Source organism: Peromyscus eremicus, chromosome 2 (genome assembly GCF_949786415.1).
Source record: "Peromyscus eremicus chromosome 2, PerEre_H2_v1, whole genome shotgun sequence".
NCBI classification, from domain to species: Eukaryota; Metazoa; Chordata; class Mammalia; order Rodentia; family Cricetidae; genus Peromyscus; species Peromyscus eremicus.
In genome coordinates, this window is record NC_081417.1 from 2,173,697 (window position 1) to 2,195,760 (window position 22,064).

Consider the following 22,064-nt stretch of genomic DNA (forward strand, 5'->3'; position numbering starts at 1 on the left):
TAGGAAGACCATCGGGGGTTAGAATTGGCCTCCCCTATATAAGTTCAAATGGGCTATTGAAAGAGGTCACATAGGAAGAGCCAGGAGTCTGAAAAGAACTAGAGGCAGGAACTTTACCCAGTCCAGGTTAAGTTCATGTGACATTTTAATAAGAAAGTGTTTTAAGGAGCAATTAGCTTGTTCTGTCTTTCCTGAGGACTGAGGGTGATATGGGATATGAAAATGTAAAAGGATACTGAGAGCTTTAGATAGGGTTTGGGACATCTAGGAGGTGAATGCAAGACCATTGTCTGACTGGAGGGAGTCAGAAATTCTAAATCAGGGGATAATCTACCTAAGAAGGAGGTCAGAGACTGCCTGAGCCCTTTTGTTGTTAGTGGGAATGCCTCCACCAAGTCTGAGAATGTATCCACTAGAACCAGGAGACACTTAACCTGTCTGACTGTTGGAATATGGGTAAAGTCAAGTTGCCAGTTAGTCCCCAGGATGGAGCCCATGGCCTGGTAGGTAGAAAAAGGGGGACTACGATATTTGAAATTAGGGTCTGACATCTGAGAAATTTTACAGGAGGCAGTAATAGTTCCTAGAAAATGCAAATTCTCAGGGGTCAGCTAGAGGTGAAACTTGGCAAAATGAGACAGAGCCTGGCTATTGGAACGAAAGAACTAGTGTAGATAGGGCAGAATTTGTCAGTGTCAGGGGGTGACTGTGGGGAAGTGGGTTGTAATGTATGTTTTCCCTGTGGTAGGTAAGGTGAGTCTGGTTCTTGGAGGGCTGCTGCTCTAGCTGCTTCATCAGCTCAGTTTTTTTCCATTGGATATGATAGTGTAGTCCATCTGATGAGACTAGAAGTTAATAATTCCTATGGCTTTGAGGATATGGGAGGCTTTCAGCATAGCCATAATTTGACCTGAATTGGTTATAGATCCTCCTTTTGCTGTAAGGAGCCCACACCCTTTCCCGATGGCAGCGTGGGACAAGAGGATATGAACAGCATATTTAGAGTCTGTGTAAATGCTTAGGGATTGTCATTTTGCCAACTGGAAGGCACAAGTGAGAGCTATCATTCAATCTTTTAGTTAGTAGTTTAGGGCAGGGAGTTCCTGTGCTTCAACCACCCCAGTATCTAACAGTATGGCATAACCTGCTTTGTGGGTACCATCATGTAAAAAGCAGCTACATCTGTGTACCTGTTACAGGTGGCCTGAGGAAATATGCCCTCCTCTATGTGTGAATGATGGGGCAGTAGTTCTTCTAGGGTTTCAATACAAGAATGAAATGAAGAGTGGTCAATATTGGGTCACTAGAGAAGCTTTCAGATATTGAGTGGTCAGCAAGATTGTAAAGTATGTGTGGCATCTTCTATTAGAGCCTTCTGGAGAGAAAGAACCTAGGAAGGAGGTAGTTTGTAAACATTTATAAGTTAAGAAATGGAACAGGTTGTTGGCTGACAAGAGAATGGTGGTTTCCTTGATTGTTGAGTGAGAACCACAGCATCTGCTAAAGCACACATGAAGGGTTCACATCCCTGGGTGGTAAGGTCTAGTTTTTGGTGATTTTTTTGACAGATATGCTATAGGTGCAGCTGGTGACCTAGGATACCAACTGGCATATCCCTCTTTTTCTGTTACATAGATGGAGAAGTGGCACATAAGGTCTGGGATATAAAGGGCTGGAGCCTGGAGGAAAGTCTGTTGGAGCTTCTGAAAGGAGATTGATGAGGGGTTCATGTTGGGGGCCAAGGGATGCCTCATATAAAGGGCAAGCAAGGAGGGAGAAGGAAGGGATCCAGAGATATAAAAAGCCAGCTATTCCTAGGAATGATAAACTCTCTACTTTATTATAAGGGACTGCAAGAGACTCAATTGGATGCTTTCTATCCAAAGTAATGGCTTTGTGAGTTGGGGTAATGGTTAGTCCCAAGTAGGTGACCTGAGCAGTAGACAGTTGGACCTTGGAAGGTGAGACTCTATAGCCCCAGATGGACAAGAAATTTAGAAGAGCAGAGGTGTTAGTCTGGCTAATTTGTAGGGATAGACTACAAAGGAGAATGTCATCCACACATTTTATGAGTTTAGATTTGGGGAGAAATAAAGAGAATAGGTCAGAAGTTAAGGCTGGACCAAATAAATATGGGCTGGCCCTGAACCCCTGGGGTAGGACAGTCCAAGTGAGCTGTGTGGAGAGATGAGTGTCAGGGTGAGTCCAGGTGAAAGCAAAGATATTTTGAGACTGAGTGGTGAGAGGGATAGAGAAGAATGCATCCTTGAAATCCAGAACTGAGAAATGGGAGGTTCCTGAAGGGATAGTAGAGAGGAATATATAAGGGTTAGACACCACAGAATAGAGGGGGAACACTGCAGAATTAGTGATCTGGTGGTCTTAAAACAGGCAGTAGGTCTCATAAGTTTTCTTAACTGCAAGTATAGGAATGTCAAAAGGAAAAGATGTAGGGATAAAGTAGTTTTCTTCTTAGAAGATCAGAGATGGTAGGTATAAGTCCCCTAAGGCTCTGGAGTGAGAGTGGGTACTGAGCTTGGGTAGGGTCCTGTAATTGGATGAAAATGGGGGAATGGTGCCTACCAACAGAGGGGTTCTGCGTATCCTAGATTTGGGGGTCCACCTGTAAAGCTGGCAGAGAAAATGGTGTGTTGGAGCCAGTAGGGTAAGTGGCTGGGAGGAGAAGGAGAGGGGCTGCTGGTGAGTCTAGGGTCAGATGAATGAGTGGAGCAAAAGAAATAGAAGATCCCATTTTGTCTAAAAGATCTTTTCCCAGTAAGGGTACAGGACAAGTTGGCACAATCAAAAATGAATGAGTGAGAGGAATATCCCTGAAAATGCAATTGAGTGGTAGGGTCTGATGAGGTAGGTAAGGCTGTCTGTAAAAGTACTGGTAAGCCATAAGCCACATGACAAAGTATAGATTTACAGAAATGGGTTAATTTAAGACATTAGAACTAGACACCAAGAAGCCTGACATGGCCATAGTTTAAAAATAATATAAGCCTGTGAATGTTTATTTGGGTCTGAGTAGCTGGGGGACCAGTGAGTGAGAGAGATTTATCCTGAACACAGGCCAAGTGGAACACAAGAAAACTTTCAGCTACAGCTATATCCCACCCCACCAATAGGCAGGTTGGTCCCTAAAACTCCCTCAGGACCAAGTATGTGGCTCCAGTGTCTAAGAGAAAGGAGATGGGCTGCTCTGATACCCTAGTGACTACCCAAGGCTCCATGTCAAAGATGACAGTGGCTGTGTCAAGCAAGGGAAACCCAGGCCCCTTCAGTAGTCCATGGCCAGGCCTAGAAGATTGGCTGGAGGACTGGTCTGTGTTTGATATCCCCATGCCACAAAGTGTGCAGGGACAGTCAACTGACCAATGACCCTCCAAGGACCTGATGGTCCTTGAACCCCATGGGGCAAGGGAGCCCAGGCAATCACCAAGACCACCTGGATGGCCTAGTCCAACATTTTGTATTTTTGTTTATGTGTTTTCTCATCTCTCCCGTGGTATACCTTAAAGGCCAGTGCTAAGACTTCTGCCTGTGAGGTTAATGGCCTTCTCTTCAGATGTTTATGCTTGACCCTAATGTTGGGGAAGCTCTTGGAAAAGAAATAGGTCATAAGGAGTTGTCTGCCCTCTGTTTTTTCAGGGACTAGATTAGTATACAGTAATAGGACCTTTGTGAGTTTTTCAAGAAACTGAGATGGATTTTCCTGTCTGTCCTGAACAATTCCCTGCTGTTTCCCATTGTCAACTGGCTAAAGGGCAGTCTTACAGAGACCCACCAGTAAGCAAATTATAAACTGGTGCTGTGGGATGGTCTGTATGTCAAGTGTGTTGCTGATTGGTCAGTAAATAAATCACTGATTGGCCATTGGCTAGGCAGGAAGTATAGGCGGGACAAGGAAAAGAATTCTGGGAAGTGGAAGGCTGAGAGGGAGACACTGCCAGCCGCCATCAGGACAAGGAAGATGTAAGGTACCAGTAAGCCATGAGCCATGTGGCAAAGTAAAGATTAATAGAAATGGGCTAAATATAAGAGTAAGAGCTAGACAATAACAGGCCTGAGCTAATGGCCAAGCAGTTTAAATAATGTAAGAGTCTGTGTGTTTGTTTTATAAGTGGGCTCTGGGACTGGTGGGACTTGGTGGCGGGAGCTGGAGAGAAATTCTCCAGCAACAAATGGCGTCCAACGTGGTGGCAAGAGTTTCCACCTAAAAACTTAGAAAAACGATTCTAAAACGGAACTAAAAACAGCTTCCTAATTGTTTCTCTCAAATGAGCGGCAGCTGCCGGTTTGAGCTACTGGCGGGTTCCTAGTGTGCACTCTCGACCTGCAGTATGGTAGGAATGAGGCCTCTGCAAGTAACACATTAAGCTATGTGGTGGATTTAGCCTTTGCTAGTACAAAACAAAAAAAAAAAAGAAGTTTCTGGGCTACACGCTACTTTGGTAAAAGTGTAGACCCACTATTTCTGAGAGTTATGGCTCCCAGAGCTGGCGGAAAGCGGACCGCCGCCATGTTGGGAAGCTGAAGTGGGCGGAACCAGCAGCCACAGCGCCAGCGCCGTTTCAGGCTTAGAAGGCTGCAGTTTAAAGCAATAGGCTCAAGCTAATATAAAAAAATAAGCCACGTAAAGATGGCTACCACACAGAGAATCTGGATTATGTTCTCTTTGATATTCGTAACTGAAGAAAACCATTTGATTACAAAAGCTGTTGAGTTATGCCAAAATGTATGTTTTAAAAGTACCTTGACTTCAAAATTTGGATGTAAAGATATGTTGCTTTGGAAAGGAGGCTCTGCTTTTGTTTCCACAGAAAGCCAGAGGCTATGGACTTGTTCCAGATTCAGATACATCAGGTTTGACCAGCCAAGACCCCCTGAAAGGTCTCTGATGACACCATGGCCCTGATGATCCAACATCCAGAATGGTTTCAAGGCAACTGGCTCAGATGATACACCCTCATGGACTACTCCATAATCCTAAAATATTCTTTGTGTCCCCATAAGATACAGCGCCCCCCTCCAGCAGGAAGTAGTGAGAGAAGCTACGCCCAAATTCCCAAATATACCAAGCTGACTTTGGAGATGTATAAAGGTTAAAACCTTCCTTTTTAAGAAAAGAAAAGGGGAAGTGCTGTGGGATGGTCTGTATGTCAAGTGTGTTGCTGATTGGTCAGTAAATAAATCACTGATTGGCCATTGGCTAGGCAGGAAGTATAGGCGGGACAAGGAAAAGAATTCTGGGAAGTGGAAGGCTGAGAGGGAGACACTGCCAGCCACCATCAGGACAAGGAAGATGTAAGGTACCAGTAAGCCATGAGCCATGTGGCAAAGTAAAGATTAATAGAAATGGGCTAAATATAAGAGTAAGAGCTAGACAATAACAGGCCTGAGCTAATGGCCAAGCAGTTTAAATAATGTAAGAGTCTGTGTGTTTGTTTTATAAGTGGGCTCTGGGACTGGTGGGACTTGGTGGCGGGAGCTGGAGAGAAATTCTCCAGCAACAAACTGGTCTCTAGCTAGAGCAGCCCCTAGGGTATTATAATCCCATTAGGGGCCATGGTTGAGGACCACACCACCTTGGCACCAGGCAGATGTGCTGCATTGGTTTGATGAATTTCATCAGCATGTTTCCAAACTTGCCTGCACTCCTCAGGAAGTAGGTTGTTTTATATATATATAAACATATATTATATATATAATGAAAGATGAGACTATAAAATTAGGTAATATATTGAAATTTGCTGTGGGATGTCTTTCTGTATGCTATAAATATGTGCTGCTCTGATTGGTTGATAAATAAAGGTGATTGGTCAGTGGTGAGGCAGAATGAGGTTAGGCAGGATATTTGAACTGAAGAGACAGGAGAAGAAAGGAGAAAGAGAAGAAAGGCCAGCCCACTGCTGAAGGAGCAACAAGATGCCAGCAGACTGGTACTACCGTGGCAACATATAGATTAACAGAAATGGGTTGAACTAAGTTATAAGACCTAGCTAGCAAGAACCCATAGGCCATACAATTTGTAAATAATATAAGCCTCTGTGTGTTTACTTGGGACCAAGTTGTTGTGAGATGTGGGTGGGAGAGATTTGTCCTGACTGCAGGGTTGGGCAGGACCAGAGAAACCTCCAGGTACAGGAATTCTTTTATAAAAGAGGTAGAGTTAGGCACATAAGAACCTAGTTTCTTTTCTATTTGAGAGAGTTCTGCTAGTGAGAACGAGACATATACCTTAACCAGTCCATCCACTCCAGCTACCTCTCAAAATGAGAGAACTGTAGGTTTGGGTAAGGTGGTATGCCATAGTTGCATGAGAATGGGTACCAAGAGGGGTTAAATAGGTGTGAGGGTTGAATGACTGGAGCGGGCCATTACTGAAGAGGAGGAAGGGATAGTTGTATTGAAATGGTGGGGTTCATTATCAGGGTTTGAAATGGTGGGGGTTTGTTATCAGGGTCTAGAGTAGTAGTAGAGGGTTCTTCTAGTTCAGATTGCATAGCTTGGAGGGTGTGAGCTGGTGAACAGGAAGCACAGAGAGAAGTTTTGGAGCTGAGATAAAAGAAAACTTAAGTATAAGGCAACTCTTTCCATCTACCCATCCAGTGGCAGAAATTAGAAAGTCCCATCAGGGTCTAAACTGCCATTAATTGGCCATTTTGACCAGTTATCTAAGTGATATTTGGGCCATTTCTGGGTGCAAAGGCAGAGCAGTATAGAAGCCTTTAAATAGGGGATTAAATGTAGAGGTTTGAGGTTTTCTAAAAGACATCCCAGAGGAGATGTTGGGCTTATATTACTGGTAGGCTTATTTCCCATGAGTGAGGCAGAAAACAAAAACAAAACAACAACAACAAAAAAAAACAAGATTCAATGGCTTATACTTTCTAGCATCTCAGAAATTGAGGACCAATCGACAATGTACAAGCTGCCCATTGAGTCATCACATAAAGGGCAGGGGCAAAGGTACCAAGCCTGAGGGACACATAGGTCTGATGTATACCAGGGACACCATAGGTCCCATAGATGAGAAACAAGGCCTCAATCATGAGTAATGGCCAAAGGTGATTGCTGGTGAATGAGACTGACCATTATTCTGAAGGCAGTGGCTGGGATTTCCTCCCTCTTCCAAGAACACCAGTGGGGCACTGAATGACCAATGGTCATTTCTATGGGTCCACAGAAGTATTTACAGTTACTGGGAGAGGAGAGACTCACCAATTGTAGTAGCTGGTGTTGTGTGGAGGGGTTTGTAGATAAACTGTGTCCAGGGTCCCTGGCACACCTCAGACTGCCGGCAAATAGGGGGAAGTGCCAGGAGGGCTTCTGTGTCCTGTAGCACCAACATAGTTAAAAACAGCAGATGAGAGCAGATAGACACACCATGAGACAGGGCTCACATGAAGGGTTTAATAAGAGAGGAGTCAAGAGCTGAGGAGAGAAGAAGAGAAGGGAGAGAGTGTGAGTGATTGGAAATGAGAGATGCAAAGGCCTGCTTGTCTGACTCTCAGAGGAGTGGTTCGAAAAGAGAGAGAGGCACAAGTAGAGCTTGCCTTTAAAGGGGGTCCTAGAGCATGCATATACAGGTTTACTCATCTACACAGTGCATGTGCATAGATTTAGTGACTACAGCTCTAAGACCCTGTGTGCTGGCTAGATATTTGTATGAAATGTTAACACTATCTATCCATCTATCATCTATCTATCTATCTATCTATCTATCTATCTATCTATCTACCTATCTTTTTGGGGGGTTTTCAAGACAGGGTTTCTCTGTGTAGCTTTGCGCCATTCCTGGAGTTTACTCTGTAGCCCAGGCTGGCCTTGAACTCACAGAGATCTGCTTGCCTCTGCCTCCCAAGTGCTGGGATTAAAAGCGGACACCACCATCACCATCTGGCCTATCTATCTATCCTTTTTTTTGCACTTTGTAGTTACCACAAAGATTGTAAGTAAAGACATGATACTGAAGTGTTAGCATGGCTATTCCTGACCTAGGGATGAGGTAGACACGTATGGAATGATTTGCAAGCTCTTACAGATAAGGCCTTATTGTAACAGACCCAGCAACCAGTCTTTCTCAAAAGACGCCATGTTTTTGAGCACCTCATATTTGGTTTTGGAGTTCATATTTCTGTGTAAGATTTATTTTTTCTCTTGCCTTCCCCACAATAGCTGTTCCACTCTTTAGGTTAAAAAAAGAGGAATTTTGGTTCTCTTGTTTTTTATTATCAATTTTAATCATGGAGTTATTGAACTGCATCCATTCAAGTGTCCTAATTCAACTGTGTACCTTAGATTTCCCTAGTCACATTACTTTCCCTAATAATAGGCCTATCCAAGCTGCATATCTATCCATGATAATCAGACAAATACTTACCATGGACCCTAGCCAGGTTTTCATTGTCAGGAAGGTCCACAGAGCTCTTCTCAATTTTCACTGCCTGTTCTATATTCAGGTTTCTGGATCCCTGCTCATACAGAGGGTAATCAAGACACAATAATTTTGTATATTTTAGCCTCTGAAATTTTTGTTTCTAATTTACAAAAATCATTATCTCACTTCTCTTATCCAACCCTCATGGACACAGTAAGCAAACTTATGGCATACAATCAATTATGAATCAAAAGAAGAATAATTAACTTCAATTAGAAATGTATGCTTACTTATATGCATTATACAGATTATAAAAACTATGTTTGCTTTAATATTCAGGTCTGATGTATAAAAGATGAGTCTCTCAGATTTATTCTATCAGGGACTATAAAATTTATAAGCTTACATAAATTTCAGAATGGATGAACTAAAAATATCTAGCTGTTGTACTCTTATTACTGTTGTACCCAGATTGTAACCCACAGAGAGACCACGAAAGATGAGCATGCTAGAATGCAAAAGCAAGGTTTAATTCTGGATATCCAAAAGCAATACAAGCCTAGGCAGGGACTTCGTCCAACAGATCCAACGCAGTGGAGGCTTGGTGAAGTGCCCACCTCTCTGCAAGCTCAGTTTTTAAAGGCAAAAACCACAAGTTTAAATCATTTAGGGGTGCTAGTACGGGCTGGCCCGCTTCTAGGGACTTTCTAGAAATCATGGCTTAATCTTACTTCTAAGGAGGTGGTTGCCCACCATCATTTCTCATTGGCTGCCCTCAGGTAGGGACATTTTTATGGTCAGTTATCCTGGAAACCAGGGTTGGAACATTCTTTGGTCAAACAGTTACCTAGGGAACCAGGGACAGGACATTCCATAGTCCGGCAGTCATTACCTCATGACTACCTTGTGACTCTGTACTTTTACACTTCCTGGTTTCTGGAATCTGGACTGACTGGTTTCAGTAACTCGTGGCCTATTCCAGTAACTCATGGCCTGTACCTAAAAAGAGAAATCTTAGGCCTTAGTTTTAGGGTGAAAGCATTTTGGTCTTATTTCTAAGATGGCTCATTTTGGTCTCACAATTACAGCTTATGAAGAAATGGTCACAACAATCACAGAGTGAAAAAAATATACATTGCTGTGCTCAAATTTGTCCTCATTTTCTGTAGATTGTTGTGCTACTGTATGGATATTTAAAAACTATTTACTCATGCATATGAGTGTTTAGCCTGCATGAATGTCTGTATAACATACTTGGTTACTTCGGAAGTCAGAAGAGGATGTCTACCTCTCAAAGACTGTAGGGTACAGATAGTTGTGAGCCTCCATGTGGGTTTTGAGAATAGAATTTAGGTTTTCTGAAAGATGAGTCTCTGTTTTTAATTGCTGAGCCATCTCTCCAGACTTATGTCTGAATATTGTAGATGCCTTATTATTGTTGAGCATTAGAATTAAAGGTCAGGTCTATGGAGATGGCTCAGCCATGAAAGGCTAGGCTCACAACCAAAATTAAGCTGAATGTACTGGTGAGCTTTTAGTATATTTTTTCATGTAGTATATTTTTATTATAAGAAGTTTAAAATCGCTTTATTACTAACAAATATCTAGTTTTAAATGATAATAAGTAATGCAAGTTTGAGCACTTTTCTGTCTTCAGTATGAAACATCAAGTATGAGAACTAGTTTTTATAAACATTTGAAAATTTTAATGCAGAGTGCATGGATAGCAAAGCTGGCTTCTGGTGTTCCATTTAGAGACTGGAACTAGTCTAGAAAGAAAATAAATGGACAGAGGCCTACACATGAGCTTGAGCCATATGTGTGCTCCTTGGATTTTCCTTTTTTTCAGTAAATGAGTAATATATAACTTCCTCAAATGCCCAGTTGTAAAACTTATGGAGCCAGGAAATGTGTGTATTTGGAGATAATATGTGATTATGTGATCCTATTTTGATTGTTCAACTGTGGAAGTAATTGTCTATCACTCCATTACTGGTAGACTCAAATAAGACTTACAAGTTTTCTAAAGTGCCCCCACATTATACAACAGACTAATTTTCATGGCCAGGGCCTTTGGTGGTTCCCATTCCTGCTGTAGTTTCATGTATTCATGTCCATTAAACCTTTATCTAAACAACATTCAAAAATTAACATGAGGTTTACCATGTAATATTTATTATTTGTTTGTGTTTGCAGTCTTTACACTGTAAGGCAGAAAATGTAATAGCACTTATCAAAAGATCAGAGAAAGAATCACAGACTGGGCATATTTGGCCAATGGGGAAAAAATGCCCTTGAGTTGCGGCTGTTCAATACCACATGCTTTCTTTTATATTTCAAAGGTTGCCCACATTTACCTTAATTTAAGAACACTTTCTAATTATTTGGAATTATATAATATTGTGATCATTTTTCTTGCTTCATTTTAAAGCAGATATAGATATAAAGATAAAGAAGGTAATCAAATTTGATTTGATATGGAAGCTGTTTGTCGTATTGTATGAAGGATGATCTCTTCTACAAGTACTGGACTGAGCTATAACCAGCTAACTAACATGCTGTTTGGTTTTTTTCTGTTCTGATGCAACTGTAGGCCAAATGCTTTCCAAGTTGTTGCTGTGGATGGAGTCTGCAGTGGAATTATTCAATGCCTTTCTGCTGACGACTGCATGGATTGGCTCCAAGCAATAGCAGCTAACATTTCAAACCTCACAAAGCACAATGTAAGTACTGATACCAGAAATGACTATATAGCCAAAGTCTCTCAGCATTCATAGGTTTATTTGGTAGCATTTAACTTTGCTTCATGTGCTTAATGCCATTACAAGAATGAGCCCTCTGAAAGTTTCTGAAACACAAGAGAAAAATCACCTCGTCATTAGCACCCAGACATGAGTGACATGTGTGAGAAAACGCTCAGTTTTCCTTTGTCCAAAGACATAAGCAACTGCTTTAAACAAACATTAAGCAGATCTTGTCATGGAAGTGGTATGTTTTAAGAGCATCCTAGGAAAATAGGCTACTGAATTTCAAGGAAATGTTATTGATTTGTCTTCAGTGACTTCAGGACTACAGCTGAAAATGTATGAATGAGGAGGTTCAGGAGAAAGGTGTTAACATGGAGACTGAATGCTTCCCATGGAACCCTGCAGGAACAATGCTAATGAATGGATGCCATATGGGATGCAAGAACTTGTGCAGCACAGCCAGGTCTCTGTCATTAGAAAGTGCTTTTCTCCTAACCTGTCTTTCAAATATTCTTTCTTCCTCAATTCCTGTATGTTTTTGTGGTCACCATGTCTTTGTTATCATTACATGGAAATAATTTATCCTTTTTTGGTATTAATTTCAGAAATGTAGCCCAACAAATTTTGAAAATCATAAACTAGGGAGAAATAAAGAGCTTAATCTATAAAATTCTTTCTGGACAAACAAGAGGACCTGGGCTTGATCCTCAAATCCCATGTGAAGAAGTATGGTGCCCTAACTTTTTAATAAGCACTGGAGAGACAGAAACAGTCAAATCACTGACACTCACTGGAATTTACTGGCCAAGAAGCCTAGGCGATTTATCACTCTTTAGACAAGTTGATACTCTGGAAAGAAAGATGTTACTGATGAGTAACTGATGGAGATCACCTTTAGCAGGTTGGGTTGAAGGGAGTTCTGATTACAAAGATGTGTGGAATCAGCAAAGGGAAAGAGATGAGCACAATCTGAGGGGGAATCAGGATGGCTGCCAATGTCTATTTAAAAAAGAATACACCTTTTTATACTCTATAGTTGCACATAGGATTAAATGGATGAGAAGGTGCATGTGAGCTAGAGCGTGGCTAGAAATCAGGGGTTGAAGAATTTAGCATTGACCTTGACAAGTTTAAGGCAGCAGTCATATGTTAATAGATGGGCCAAAATTCCTGTACTGGTGAGATAGGAGTGTCTCCCTTTTAAGCAAGCAGGAACTTTCCTCAAGCCCCTAAGGAAATGAAGAAATGAAGGCCCTTATCCAAATGCCTGACCTTGGGCAAAAGACTTCTGGGGACCAGGCACTCCAATACAATTTAAGAGTAATTTCCATTCTTCAAGGGTCATGATGCATAATTTGTGCTAACCTGTCCCCTAACCTGTGTCTTAGTCTTACTATATGAACCTGTTCATTCCCCTCATGTGCTCCCCTAAGTGAACATCCTGATAGTCTATTCTTTTCCTATTGTAACCATAGCATTCTGATTTCTCTATACCTATTAACTGAACTCTTGCCCTTAATGGACTCAGGTTCTGGATCTGGATTGTAGGTGTTTTATCCTTGGGATCAGGTCTAACTTTCCTGTTCTTGGAGTAATTAGGAGAGCACAACGATTTTCTGGCTCTACAGTGGCAGGAATTATTTTCCAAAGAATTATGTTGTTTAAAGAGGCTATTGATTTATACATTTTCATACAAAGCCCACACAAAATTCCCAAAGCAAAAACATAAGGGAACTCTCATAATACATACTGAGAATCATTAAAAATGAAAATTAAATGTGCTGGAGAAGTGTGGCTTGCAATGTTGAAATGTTGGAAATTAGCCAAACAGCAATGGTCATCATGAAGTCCATGGCCAAGTAACATTGAGATTGCTCTCTAGCATCTATAAACATGCATGCATACTTGTAAATGAGCACATAAGCATGGACACAGACACACATACACGTTAGTATAACTTTGCTAAATGTGATAGTATTATTGATCATTTCACTCTTGAAAAATAAAACATACTTGGGGTCATTCATTCCTTTGCCTCTGTTCCTTTCTATACCCACTGTTGTTTCATAACATACTGGGATATTTGTGATATCCTCAGTGATACTCAGAAGTTTGAATTCAGCAATTAGACACAATAGCAACTCTTACCCTTTGAAGAAGTCACAACTCTTTCTTAAAGCAAATGCCCATGTTACCTAGAGTAACAGCACACATTTTGATTTGGACACCAGAAAGATCTTAATAAATATATATATATATATATATTTTTAAAAAAATAAGACAAGACAGACTCTTCTACCCAACAGCATTTTACTTGTACTACTTTTTAAATATCCTGGGTGTAAGATTATGCATGAAATTGAGTTCTACTCTGGTGCTAATACAGACAGAGGAAGATGTAGTTCTGCCTAAATGGAGTACAACATGACCAATTTATTTGGCTTGAGCAATAGTGATGGTCTACTTTCCTATTAACCAGTCCTGACAAAGCTGAGATATTGAGGATTGTAATAATACCACTGTTGTGTTTTATGTCAATGACTTATGAGAATGTGACTTTATGTTTCATGGCAACAATGGTGAGAATGCATTACTCATGAACCATGGTTCTGTATGTGTGAGAAATACACTTTTAAAAGAGCAGAAGGATAAGCTTCAAATTTTTTCCTCACAACTACATCCAAATTGTCAGTCTTATAACCTAAGAATGATCTTAGAAAATCTGATTCTTGCAAGAAATAGTGTTAGAAGGACACAAACCACCTGACAGCTCTTGAAAACCTAGTACTGAGATAGAAAGAAAGTAAAAGTGCAGAAGCTATTGTTATCAAGGAGCCCAAAGGAACAGATGCCAGCTTAATGGCACAATTTCCACTGTGACAAGTGCTCACCATGACATGTAGAAAACAGACACCACCGCTGTACTCTTGATGTTAGTTTCTCTTCTGTAGCTGTGATTAAACACTTTGACTACAAGAAACTTGAGAATTTATTTGATTTAACTATCAATGAGGAAAGTCAGAGCAGAAAGTCAAGCAGGAGCTTTACCCAGAGTCTATAGAAAAAACTTGCTGATTTTTAGTTCTATCAGGCTCCTGTTTAGCTACCTTTCTTATAAAGCCACCCCAGATCACCTGTCCAAGGAATTGTGCTTCCCATGGTGGGCTAAGTGTTCCTACATCAATTTACACTCAAGATAATCCTGAACAAATATGACAACAGGCTTGTCTGATCTAGGAAACTTTTCAGTTGCAATTTCTTTCTTAGGTGGTTCTTAGCTGTGTCAAAGTGAAGCTTACTGGGAGATATTTTTTGAACTGTTGGGAGACTCCCATGCCTGCTCTGCTGCTACTATAATGTAAAAATAACACATTATTTCTGTCCTGTATTTATATATTTTAATTTCATGTTCTTTTGATTTTATAATCAGCTATCACTAAGAAATTTTTGTGATTATAGGGTATGCTGATGTGTATAGCACTACATCAGAGTTGAATTATAGAACTACACAAGGAGAAAGTCACATTGCTTCACAGAAATCCAGTCAGGACAGTTAGATGTTAATTCTAGCTCTCTTACTTTTTCTTATTGGAAGAAGCTTCCAGAAATAAAACTTTGTATAAATATTTAGAACTGTTCTTTTGTTGTTATTATATAACTAATTTTTGCCAGTATGCTGAGGGAATGTGGCTGCTAGTAAAATATATAAATTATTACATTTCTCTAGAAGATGCAAAAAATGGTAATTAATATGTAAAACTTTCACACAAAATATTATTAAACATTTAAATAATTTTTTTAAAATATTAAAATATATGATAAATTATAACTTTTAAATCATACCTCAAATGATATAAAATACATGTGCATATAATGACTATATCTGATAAAAATAGACTACAGATCAACACTAGTCAGAAGATAAGACTATTGTATATTAATACAAGAAATACATTTACCAAGAAGATATAGTAATTTAATATCTGTATGTTTTGGCATTGGAGTTTCCATTTTCTTAGCAACAAAGTTTAATGTCCATAGAATGACATATAGTTCTGATAAAGCTATGGGGGGGGTCTCAGTACACCACTGTCATCTGTAGATAGGTCATCCAAACTAAAATTCCACAGAGACACTTCAAATTGAATTATGCCATGTATCAAATGCAATTAATATAAACCTAAAGAATATTATTCAGTAGTCAAGGAATGTACCTTACTCCAAAGTATGTGAAAGTTTGCCTAAAACAGATTACATTAAAAACCACAAAGCAAATCTTAATAGCTTCATAACAATGACAACGTTTCTTATATCTTATCATATCCTAGTGGGATAAGGCAGAAATCAATGGAAAAGGAAGTCATAAAGTCTGTGGAAGTTCTTAGAGGCTGAAAAATGCCTTCTGGGATAATCAGCGAGTTAGTGATGAAAAGAGCAATTCAAGTTTTAAAAACTCATCAATAAAGCTTTTTTTATACACAAAGTTTATATACGTGTATTTCATTAAAAAATTGGGAGATCTAAAATAAAAAACTTACTGATGTGTCTCAAGAAATACATACAAGTAAAACATAAAGTAGTAGATGGCAAGAAACAAACAAAAAAGATCTGAGCAGAAACTAATGAAATGGATGAAAAAATGGTAGAATTGATGAAATGGAGAATTGTTACTTTGAGAAATGATCAAGATTTATAAACCAAAGTAATGAAAAGGAAGAGAATAAACATATCAAAAATTAGAGATTAGAAAGAAGGTGTTACAACAGACTCTAACACATTCCAGGGAGTCAAAAGGAAATGCTTTGAAAACATATTCTATAGACCTAGAATAATATGAAGAAATAAATGCAATCAATAGAGACAGAAGACTGCATATTATTAAATCAAGAGTATATAGATAACTTACACAAGGACATAACCAGAAACAAAGAACAGCCTATGACCAGAGAGGTTAACTGCTAAATTACAACCCTCAAATTGTTTTTAAATGATATAAAAAAAGGAAAAGAACAAAGTCAAACTTATTTCATGAAGTCATTATCACAATGATTTCAATCAGATGTAGAAAAAAAGAAAAAAAAGAAGAAACCAAAATAAATATTCTAATATCTTTCCTTATTAATCAGTGACACTGAAATTTTCATTGAAATACTAAGAATCCAGATCAGCATATTAAAATCACAAGTTCTGATCAAGACAGTCTGATTTCATGGATACAAACATGTTTTAGCATATACAGATAAATTAATATGATATAATATATTAATAGACTTAAAAAGGGAAAAAAGAAAAACAACAACAATAAAAAGAAATAGATACCATGAATTTAGAGAGAACAAGAAGGTATTTATAAAGGATTTGGGGGGAGACTATTATATAATTGCATTTTAATTTCAAAAATAAAAATTATGTATAAAAAGAAGAAAAAAATCACTTGTTATCTCAGTAAATGTGGTAAATCCTTTTTCAGAGTTTAACACTCCTTCATAATGAAATCCTTAAGACACTAAAAATGGAAACTTCATGCCTCAACAATAAAAAATATGTATACAATAAACCTACATCTGAAATGATAGTAAATATTGAAATCCGAGCATAGCCTCTAAAATGAAGTATGAGTGAAGGGTGTCACTACACTCTATTTCAGTATAGTGCTTGAAGTTATATATTGAACAGTAAAAATTGGAGAAAGAAAGATAAAGACTACCTATCAGAAAGGATTAAGTCAAATTCATTCACAGGGTAATCCTGCATTCAATAGACCCTACCAGAAAATCTTTAGATATCATTATCTTATGGGTTTTATTGCTGTGAAGAGACACCATGCCCAAGGCAACTCTTATAAAGAAAACATTTAATTGGGTGGGTTGCTTAGAGTGTCCGAGGTTCAGTCCATTATCATGGCAGAGAGCATGATGGAATCTAGGCAGATATGGTGCTGCAGTAGCTGAGAATCCTACATCTTGCACACAACAGGAAGTCAACTAAGACACTGGGAAGTATACTGACCATAGGAAACCTAAAAGCCTGCCCCAACAGTGACACATTTTCTCTAACAAGGCCATAACTACTCCAACAAAGCCACACTCCCTTTGAGACTCTGGGGGCCAGTTACATTTAATCTACCATAATCATAAAACATTCAAGAAAGTAGTGGGAGACAATGTCAGTACTCAAATCTCAGGAATTTTCCTTATACCTATAATGGATTTGCCAAGAAAGAAATCATCAAAAATAGATTTACTCATGACAGTCTTAAAAACAGAAAGAAGTACCTGGGGATAGCTCAGGAGAAGAAAGACTTCTCAGGCTCTAGGGAAACACTGAAGATGGCAGTGGGATGTGGAAAAGAACCCCAACAAAAGAGAGACAGAGAGAGAGAGAGAGAGAGAGAGAGAGAGAGAGAGAGAGAGAGAGAGAGGGAGGGAGGGAGGAAGGAAAGAAGGAAGGGAGATGGGAGGAAGGAAGGAAGGAAGGAAGGAAGGAAGGAAGGAAGGAAGGAAGGAAATGGGAACAAAAGCTGATGAAAATGCAGAGTAAGAGTAGTTTTTTAAAGATTTATTTATTTATTATGTATTTATTTGTTTTATGTATTTATTTATTATGTATTTATTATGTATTATGTATTTATTTATTATGTATTTATATATTATTATTTATTATGTATACAGTATGCATGTGTCCCTGCAGGCCAGAAGAGGGCACCAGATCTCATTACAGATGGTTGTGAGCCACCATGTGGTTGCTGGGAATTGAACTCAGGACCTCTGGAAGAGCAGTCTGTGCTCTTAACCACTGAGCCATCTGTCCAGCCCCTGAAAGAATAGTTTTTAATCACTGATGAGTAAGTCACAAACTGGTATTGTCACTATTGAAATCAAAATGAATGAAAATCTTAGAGTTTAGTTTCTCAGAAAAGTAAAAAATATAATTACCCCATGACTTGGGTATATTTTACCCCTCAGAATATACCTGTATACAAAATAAGAATATGTGTCTGCATACTACAGAAAAACTTGTACACCATATTAATTGCTGCAGTATTCACAGTAGCTAGTATATGGAACCAGCCTAATTCCAAGTAAAATTTACCCAACAGCATATGAAGGGATAAAGACAATTTATTCATAGTGGAGTTGTACTCAGCCATAAAAAAAGAATGAAATGTCATAAGCAGCATAAACATTAGTCAATACTTCTGCATACTCAATAGAAATCTTAGTCTTGTAGTTTTATCTATTTATATTCATTCTTCCTTGGGAACTTTTTCTCTGAATTGACAGTTACTCAGATATGTAGAGGAAAATACTACATGTTGTTATCTCATTCCTTCCCATAAACCATCACCAACTGCTCCCTACCACTATTGACAGGCCATTCTGTACATTTTTTGTCCTTCTCACTGTCTTTAAACATAGAAGCTCTTCAGAATATGAGTATGAGTCATATACTTAAGTTTTCTTATTCCCATCAACTAAAATATTTTATAATTTTCTTTTCTTTATTTATTGAGAATTTCATATATGATTCCTGCATTTTTATTTCTCCCTCCTCTTTTCTACTCCTCTGAAGTCCACCCCCATACTTCTCAATGAGGTGCCACTTGGTAATTATTATTTTCCGTATATACACATAAATTTATAAATACACCTTGTTGAATCCATTTATCATTAAATGCATTAAGGTTCAACACTTGAGATTGGATAACCTATCAGGGAGAGAATACTGATTCTTTCTCTGTATGCAGTTTTGAATTGCCTGTAGCTCTTCAGTAGGTGTGAGACCTTTTGAGACTCACACACGTTCTAACATATTTTCTGAGTCTGTGACACCCTTATAACATTAAATAGCAAAAACTCCCAAAGACATAGTTAAACTTTAAAGTTTATTCACTACTATTCATTATTATGAAAACGTGACCCTAAATAAATCTTGATAAAAAGCTAAACTATGTATCTTATATTTAAATTAATGTTTGAAAAGAAAACCTTGGTTCTACCAATGGTTACACAAGATGTGACACTCAATAAGACAAGCTGACCACTAAACACTTCACCTGAAGTCCAGCTTTTAAGACAGAAATAAAGTTGTCCTTGCTTTCCTTACTAGGATATAATAATATTCAGATATGGTACTTAATGTATGTGACAACTACCATAGTTCACAAGATATGGCTTTTAAATGTCTACAAAGTGAGGTCCAGGACAGCCAAGGATACACAGAGAGACCCTGTCTCAAAAAATAAAAAATAAAAAGGTCAGTGATTTGTTTACATATGGCATCTTGAGGAGAATATTACACGACAACAAATTGGAATATATTTATTAGCATATCTAATAAACCTTCACAGATAATAAAAATATATTTCTTTCATTATTTAGTTTCCTACTATATATTGAAACCTTTCTCAAAGTCTAGGTTGGAAAGAAGAAACTGTAGTAGTGTCTAGTAGTGAAATTTCAGCGACAACAGTCAAGAAAGTGAGCAAAGATAGCAGCAGGTAAAGGTGAAATCATGTTCATTTGAGATCTGATAAAAGTGACACCTTGACTACATGGATGTCTATTAAAATCTGTAATCCATGTTTTTGCATGAGAAAGCATCACACAGATCTTAACTGATGGGCATTCTGGAATTACTAGATCCATGGCTCACAGGGACTTAAAATCTTCACAAACAAATCATTTTGAGAATATTGCTAAATAACTAGAATTGGAAGAGAAATGGTAATATATGTTCTCTGTAAGCGTTCCTCAAAACAAACAAGTATTTGGATAATTCACATAATGAAAATACTATATGAATTTTAGTCAACCGTAGTACATTACCATTGTTTCACAACTGTGCTCACTAGTCTATAGTAAACAAATACATGGTGTTCTAGAAATAAAGAAAACTATTTGTGGGGTATGTGGGAACTCTTTCGGTCATGTGTGTATTTTTTCTATAAAAATAATAATGTCTAAGATAAAATTTCATTTAAGTATATATGTGCATTAATTAATGTATTAATATAATTTGACATCATTGTTGGCTTTCTGACTTTTTTAAACCTATATATGCATTCATGCTTTATCTAGGGACCTACTACATGAATTTGATGAGTATTAACTAGGATACAATATTGAGCAAAAATCTTCCCTTGTAGTGTAAGAAGTCAACTGAAGAAGAGAGATGTGAATCAAATAAGTACATAAATGTGGTTGCAATTTCTGTTTCATGGAGTTAAGCATTATGAGAGGCTGTGTGTAGGTACTTCAGGATGTTACAAAAGATCCGATGATAATTGAACTTTGAGTGTGGATGACAGATGATCAGTGAGCAAGAATGGAGCAAGATCAGTAAGAATATGTATCTAAGCAGAAGGGACAAATACAAAAATAAATATCAGTAAATACAGATACTTTGACTGATATTGGCTGAGGTAAATGTGTTTACATGATTACAAGTGAGTGCTTCAAAAAATACTTTTCTTAAAGATGCATCATTATTTAAATTACATATTCTTACTAGATTTATGGCATTAAATATTTCTTCATGAGATAATAGTAGTCATAATCTTTATTTACTTGGTATCCTTGTTTAATAAAACAACGTAATTCAGGAAGAGTAGCATAAATTTTAAAGGTTTTAGTATTCAAAGTTAGACAAATTTGATTGAACTAGAATCTTATGAGCAAGAACCTAGCAGGTCTGGATTCCACCCAAATCTTTGAAGTTATTAATAGCAAGTCACTAATTTCTGGGTTTTGAGTGTGGTAGTGCATTATGAAAGTATTGCTTGCATTCTAAGAGACTGGAAATTTTGCTGTACCTCACAGCTAGAGTTAATAACACACCTTTAGGTTACCTAAGACTATGACTGCTATCCCACTGTGTACTCAGCCTGTTTGTTTAAACTGCCTTTAGGAGAACAATGTAGTAATCAAACTTAATTGTCTTACACTTCCCATTCAATCAGCTTTTATAGTCTAAGAGGTAGTATTAAGTAATGTGCTCTTCCATGCTCCAACACAGACAGCAATAAGTGTATGTATGCATGATAATATAGTCATTTGCTGAAAGTGACAAATAGGTTGAAAAGCAACTTTATGTAGTAAATATGCATCATAAACATAAATGATAGAAACAACAGTTGTCTATTACTTGTTAACATTTTCTTGTTTGTTATCTGGGTCAGTTGGAATTAGTAACTTAATCCCTTGTAAAACTCTATTAGAGAGAGATTTCTGTAAAGAAGATTCCTTCACCCTGTAATGCTTTCTGTACATACAGAGTGAAACACTTTTATTAGGTTCAGAAACAGACATCATCCATGGAGCACCCAGACTCACAACACAGATTATAGAGAGGAGAGAAGGAGAGGCAATGGCAGATGTAGGAAGAAATAAGTATAGAATTTAAAGATGGGGCTGCCCTAGGAAAAATTACTCCAAGGAAAAGTACTTACAACTTATTTTCCTTAATGCAACACTGGTGGATTTGGGGTACTCTAAGGCTATTAATAATTCATTCAAACCAATGAATTGAGGAAAGTTATTGTTATTAATAGAATATAAAACATTAGGAACATGTCATATTTTAGAAAAACACTATAATTCTATAAAAAAAACTAGTCACTTATATTGTCTTTACTATATGAAATATGGTTGTACACATATATATGTAAACTTAAAAACATATATATACAATGAATAAACAATATGATTTGTATTTAAAATGAGTAAAATCTTATGTATTGACTGAGAAGACCTTTTTGTCTTTCTTCCTGACAAAGATTCTAGATTACAGTGGCTGCTGACTGTCTCAGTGTTTCTGGAATGCCTTCAAGAACTTGTCTTGCATTGACATGTGCTATTTACTTCCACTATCTTTAGTGTTGTTTGTATATATAGTATAGATTTATATCGTATACTTTAAACTATATAAAT

General features: G+C 37.9%; 1 protein-coding gene across 1 annotated transcript in view; it reads left to right on the forward strand.

Moving 5' to 3' along the window:
• The window catches only part of Sntg1 (syntrophin gamma 1), a 507,378-nt gene that overhangs the window by 303,135 nt on the left and 182,179 nt on the right, over positions 1–22,064 (forward strand). The window contains exon 11 of the mRNA XM_059255595.1: positions 10,980–11,109. Coding sequence (XP_059111578.1) covers positions 10,980–11,109 — 130 coding nt within the window. The remainder of the gene's footprint in view (positions 1–10,979; positions 11,110–22,064) is intronic.